The following is a 6,467-nucleotide window of genomic DNA, read 5'->3' as shown; positions in this document are numbered from 1 at the left end:
ACCAACCTGTTACTAATAACAAAATTCTTGACAGATCAATCTTGGAATTTACCAATTTATCTGAAGTTAAATGGTGTATATTTTTATTGATATACTAGCTGATCCGACAGACGACCTGTCCAAATAAAACAAAATGTTTGTGTACGATTTGTGAATTTATGAGAAGCTGTTTGAAATGTGTAGAAATAATTAAAACAGAAAAAAATTTATTTTTGAATTTAGGCCAATGTATCTTAAGGCATAGACAACAACTAGATAGGTAACTGAAAGCCAAAAACCTAAAGGCCCAACTATAATATGCATAAGCTAGCTTAAGTTAATGTCAAAACCGAACGAAAAGACTGTCAAATGCTTAAGATAATTCGAAGAAAGTTTTAGGTGGCCATAATGAGCATTCAAAACAATTTAGCCCCATTTGCACATTTATGTGCAACACGTAATTAAAAAAAATACGTATTTCTTATTATTTTATGAAAATAAATTAATTTTCTTTATCCTTTAAATTTTTTCTTTATTTTCTTTGTATACAATAAACATTACGGAATGTGCGACCAGCTTCGCTCTTTGCTTAAGCAAATAAAATTTGACGAAACTCTCTTAAGTACATTATATTTTGCCAGATACGTTTTATATGTATTCGAACAGTTGCTTAAGCTGACTTAAACTAGTGTATGTATATTATATTTGGGCCTTAAGTCTGCATGTATTTTGTTTTTGTATCACTTGTATGTGTGAAAAGAGAGTAATATTTTCCTCTCTCCTTCCGTTCTATGCGTTTATTCTATGTCTTAAGGTGTTCTATTTACATTTTGATTGATAGGTCGATCTTCAGGTAAAGGCCCAACTATAATGTGCATAAGCTAGCTTAAGTTAATGTCAAAACCGAACGAAAAGACTGTCAAATGCTTAAGAAAATCCGAAGAAACTTTTAGGTGGCCATAATGTACTTATGTGCATTCAAAACAATTTAGCCCCATTTGCACATTTATGTGCAACACGTAATTAAAAAATACGTATTTCTTATTATTTTATGAAAATAAATTAATTTTCTTCATCCTTTTCATTTTTTCTTTATTTTCTTTGTATACAATAAACAAACTTACGGAATGTGCGACCAGCTTCGCTCTTTGCTTAAGCAAATAAAATTTGACGAAACTCTCTTAAGTACATTACAGTTTGTCACATACGTTTTATATGTATTCGAACAGTTGCTTAAGCTGACTTAAACTAGTGTATGCATATTATAATTGGGCCTTAACCAATTAAAATAAAGAAATACTCGATTGCTTTGCTGTGTTATCATAATATCGTTCATTGCAATGCTCTATGATACACATTTTTTGTTTTGTTGTCTGGCGCGTAAACAAATAATGCGAGAAGCATGGATTTTCAAGGTTAAGAGAATTGGTTCCCTTAAGGCATAGCAATCATCGCTACACAAATAAGTCGGTTTTATTGGCATGTTTAGATAAATATCGAAAACAATGTTCGTATTTGATGAGCATTTGACGAAAGCATAGCTTATCCGAGCGGTATTCCCAATGCGTGTCATTCTCTAACAATCCCAAGCGTTGACACGAAAATCTATACGTGTCTAATAGCAAATTGAAACACTCATCGTTTCTTGGATGGACTGTGTAAATGCTACCTAATGCATCGGTGAACAATAAATAGGGGAAACCTGGAACTGGATTTCCTTCTTTCCGCCGATGAAATTTCTTTGACGATTGAATCCAGAGAGCGCGCAAATCTGGTCATTGTTGTATATGGCGATCGATCAACACGTTCTAATACATTCTCCTCAGTAAAGTACACTCTTTGACCATTTTCCAAATGTACGGCAATATGAACAACAGTTGGATGTCTTTCATGAATGGCAAATGAAAAAATGCATCAAAAAGGTTCGTTACTGCTAACATAGCGGCCCATTTGAATTTGAGTGACTTCATCGTTGGAATTATCCGCACTAACTCAGCCATGTCACTGCCTTTGGTTACATATTTGCAGATATGTTTGATAAGTGGGCGTACACAATTTTTCTTTCTGTAAAAAACGTTTATGGACTATTGCGAACATTAAAAAAAAAATTACACAAATCGGTCCCAGCGTTCTGCGATTATAGATATATAGAAAAAAAAGTGGGCCTGGTCAATTTTTCATTCAGTATAAACATAAATTGGATTACTATGAACATTTAAAAAAAATTGCCCATAATCATAGTCAAAAATAAAGTTCATTTTAAGAGAATTAAACTAGACTTTACTTAAGAGTGGGCTTTAGGTCTATCATAGACAAGTTAAAGTATACTTCTGACGCTGAAGTCGACTCTAAATATAAAACTAGCTAAAGTTGTTTTTAACTCGTTTAACAACAGCATCAGCTGTTCTTCGCCGAGTAAAAAAGTTCTTCACAAAGTAAAAAATTATTAAGATATTGGTAGAGATTTTGCAATTATTTAACAGTTATCAATAAAATTAGTAAAAATATCGTAATTATGATATTAATCTTATCTTTTCCATTTTTCCACCACAAAGTATACAGAGGCGACACGGGGAAAAAATATATTTGTCTCTTTCGCTCGAAACAATTTTAACTGGTTTGGTTATGTGCTTATTTATATAGTTGTTTGTTTTAACGCACTATCTGTATTAAACCGCAAATTTGTTTTCTCTTTCTATCGAAATAATTTCAAAAAAAACTGAATTTAGTGTTTTTGAACTGTCAAATTTGACACCTCTGTATACTTTGTGTTTTCCACAACAAACAACTTTCTTTCTTTAGATGTCCCGGTTACCACAAAGTATACTTTGTGCCGGTTACGTTTATTGTTTACGTTTTTTTGATTTTTTGAATTTTGTATGTCAGCTGTTCAGCGTTGCCAATTGTCTGTTTTTTGTTGTATATTGTATGAAAACATTTTCTACATTTGCGGTGGCACCCAGTTAAAGTCGGTTCAGTTTAATATTTACTTTATTTTACATACATACTATAATTTTGACTATGGTTGCAAATTAATAAAAAACAGGTTTTTATTTTAAAGTTGTTTTTAAAAGAACCGACTTTAGTGTTTGAATATGATTATGAGCCAATGTTTCTAAATCGGTCCAGCCGTTCTCAACTGATGCAACTACCAACGAACGACATTTGATTTTTATTTATATACACAGAAAAAACTGAATTTCGTATAAAGCGCACCATACACTATCAAAATACTCATCAAGCACTATGGTAGTATTAGTGAAAATGTGTTTGTATGTGTGACACCGACAACGCTTGATGGAAAATCAAAAACATTTTGATTTTTAGCATGCTTGATGTCACTTTTTGATAGTGTATGGTGTTTTCTCATCAATCACGAAGTCATTTACAAAAATATTTCAAGGCGTGAGGTTGATGAGCGTGTCGGATGAAGAGAATAATTTTTTTATATTACTCGTTATTGCAATTAAAGTTGCATACGATATTGACATTTTTAAATACATTTTAGTGCAAATAAAAATTAAATATAATTCCCGCTATTGGTGTTAACACCACAAAATCGAAAATAAAATGCAGATTGACGAGTCATCAATCAAGTGTACATCAAAGCATCAAATTACACGTACACGAAAGTGACATCAAGCATTTTGATAGTGTATGGTGCCCTTAAGAAATAAAAATGAGTGAGAACGAAGAAGAAATACCACTGGGCTTCAGAAAACGTAACGCTTGAATATTTTATTTAGGTAAGGCTGTAAGCAGTTTTATTGACATATTTTATCCGGCAACACTTTCGACACCGGTTGCACATAATCTGTATTGTTTTTTTTTTTTGTATTTAAAGAACTTTGGAGCTAAAAAAGTCAAAACGATATCGATATATTTATAAAATATATGAAAATTTAAAATTATAAATCTTAGGTAACAAAAAGAATAAACGTATAAATATTTTGCAAATAACAGTATAAAATCGTCTTTGCAGCAATGTCTTTTGCAAATCATATTCGTCATGCGTTGCAAAATTTGGCCTCATTAAGTACGTACCAATTATCACGTAGGACAAGCAAGCGTCATGTAAAAGGTTTTCTTATCGGCACTGGATTAACAACTTTCGTGACGGTGTCAGTAGCACAATTGGAAAGTGGTCATCGCCGAAAACTGAACACATCAATGTATATGGCAGAGCCAATAACAGACGCGGCGGATTTATTAAATAGTGAAGATGATATGAAAGCAAAAATGGAGCTAATGATTATGAAGATACAGGCTGATTTTTGCAAGGCTTTGGAGGCGGAAGAATATGCGGGTCAAAAATTTCAAGTTGACAGGTGGTTACGCAAGGAAGGTGGAGGTGGTATCACATGTGTACTTCAGGACGGCGAAGTTTTCGAAAAGGCTGGAGTAAATATATCTGTTGTAAAGGGAAATTTGCCACCACAAGCCGTACAACAAATGCGTAGTCGTGGTAAAAACCTTAGCGAAGGATCTTCATTACCGTTCTTTGCTGCCGGTGTAAGTGCTGTCATACATCCTCGCAATCCAATGATCCCCACAATACACTTTAACTATCGTTACTTCGAGGTCATCAATAATGATGGATCAAAGCAGTGGTGGTTTGGCGGTGGTACTGATTTAACACCATACTACTTAGACGAATCAGATGTTGTGCATTTTCACAAGACTCTTAAAGATGCTTGCGATCAAAGTGACACCAAATATTATCCAAATTTTAAGAAATGGTGCGATGACTACTTCCGCATAACTCACCGCAATGAGAGTAGAGGCGTAGGAGGTATTTTCTTCGACGACATTGATTCACCGAGTCAAACAGAAGCTTTCAAGTTTGTCACGGATTGTGCTGAAGCGGTCATACCATCTTATCTGCCCATTGTACGACGACATAAAAACGATGAATATGGCGAAAGAGAGCGTCAGTGGCAATTGTTACGTCGTGGTCGTTATGTAGAATTTAATTTGATATACGATCGTGGTACAAAATTCGGTCTTTACACACCCGGAGCTCGTTACGAAAGTATATTAATGTCATTGCCCTTAACAGCTCGCTGGGAATATATGCATACACCATCCGTAAATTCTGACGAAGATAAATTATTTGATGTTTTAAAGAATCCAAGAGATTGGGTAAAATTAGAAGTTCCTGCTAGAGCTGCTTAAAGTTGTCGTAATCGATAGTGGAAATCGATTGAAACAATCGCATCCCTTCAATGCTGCACATAATTGTTATACAAAGGAAATAATGTTTATATTGGTTAAGTGCTGTTTATTTGCATAAGTTAAAAAAAATACACGGTTATACAGTGAAAAACACTTGCCAAATGATTTAATCAAGATTGACTATTTCGTCGCCTCATTTAGGAAAATATCCCCAAATTCTGGTCTTATAGTGCATTTACATACTTAATTTTACTTTAGTGTAATTTCATATATATTTTGAACTTTATTGACTACGAGATTGAACATCTATGGAGAAGAATTAAAAAAGATTTACACAAAATTTTAAATTGTGAATACTCTTGTTAATTCTTCAAAAAGTTTCCATTTAATTTTCACAATGTCTAATTGTTTTTTTTAACCTAAAGTTATACAGTTTTAAGTTAAGAAATAACCCTAGATCACTTAAAGGAATAAAATTTATTCGTTTTTGTTGTTTTTTAATGGTTTGGTGTGAGATAAACAATTCATTTGAGCTTGTTCTTATAACTGTTACTTTCTCTTTTATTTACATACAATAACATATTATTAGTAATTTTTAACAAATTATGGAAATAATATGATATGAAATAATTTTGTTTAAATTGTTATTAATCTTTTGATAAATTTTATATATTTAAGCGTTGATTTGCATCAAATACATTTTTGCGGTTTATTTTTCATGTTCGCAAATAAAAGTCACAAGCTGACCTTTACGAAAAAAATAAATTATAAATCACTCATCCAGATTATTTGTGTTTGTTTCTTTTCTGTTTCTCTCAACCCCAAACATAAAATTTTCTCGAATAAATCACTCTCTCAGTGATATCAAAGCGAATTTATACAAGGTGGAGTCAGTCAAACAGCTGCTAATTTTTTTTTCGCTTTTTGGTTTTAACTGTTGTCAAAGCTTGTTTTTATATTTAAATATCTACATATTCTAATCGTATTAACAAAATATTTATTTTTTACATAAATAAGTAAAGCCCTCACTATACAATTATCTACACTACATTAAGTTTTAATAAATATTTGTTTATTTTTTCATTTTTGTTTTTTGACATTTGTTAAGACCAATTGTTGTATTTGTAGAACTGATAGCACCTTGTATAAATTCGCCTTGAGTGATATGTTACAAAAAATTATTTTTAAATGGCTGCGAATGAGAATTTACCATTGAAATGAAAGTGAACCCGTTATTTTCGGTCTCTGAATGAAATTTAAAAACTAATTTGCTGTAGCATATTCATATGTAGGTATTATTTTTTTGTTCAATA

The 6,467-nt window shown here is 32.2% G+C and overlaps 1 protein-coding gene across 1 annotated transcript; it reads left to right on the top strand.

Annotated features, from left to right (window-relative positions):
• The first annotated feature begins 3,769 nt into the window (after positions 1-3,769).
• Coprox (oxygen-dependent coproporphyrinogen-III oxidase) lies at positions 3,770-5,305 on the top strand. The gene is made up of 2 exons (XM_065501140.1): positions 3,770-3,900; positions 3,962-5,305. The coding sequence occupies exon 2, from the start codon at positions 3,964-3,966 to the stop codon at positions 5,152-5,154; it is 1,191 nt and encodes a 396-aa protein (XP_065357212.1). The 5' UTR covers positions 3,770-3,900; positions 3,962-3,963; the 3' UTR covers positions 5,155-5,305.
• Positions 5,306-6,467: the final 1,162 nt, after the last annotated feature.

This window comes from Calliphora vicina, chromosome 2 (genome assembly GCF_958450345.1).
Source record: "Calliphora vicina chromosome 2, idCalVici1.1, whole genome shotgun sequence".
Classification (NCBI taxonomy): Eukaryota; Metazoa; Arthropoda; class Insecta; order Diptera; family Calliphoridae; genus Calliphora; species Calliphora vicina.
The sequence above is the reverse complement of the archived record's forward strand: the minus strand, read 5'-3'. Positions and strand labels throughout refer to the sequence as shown.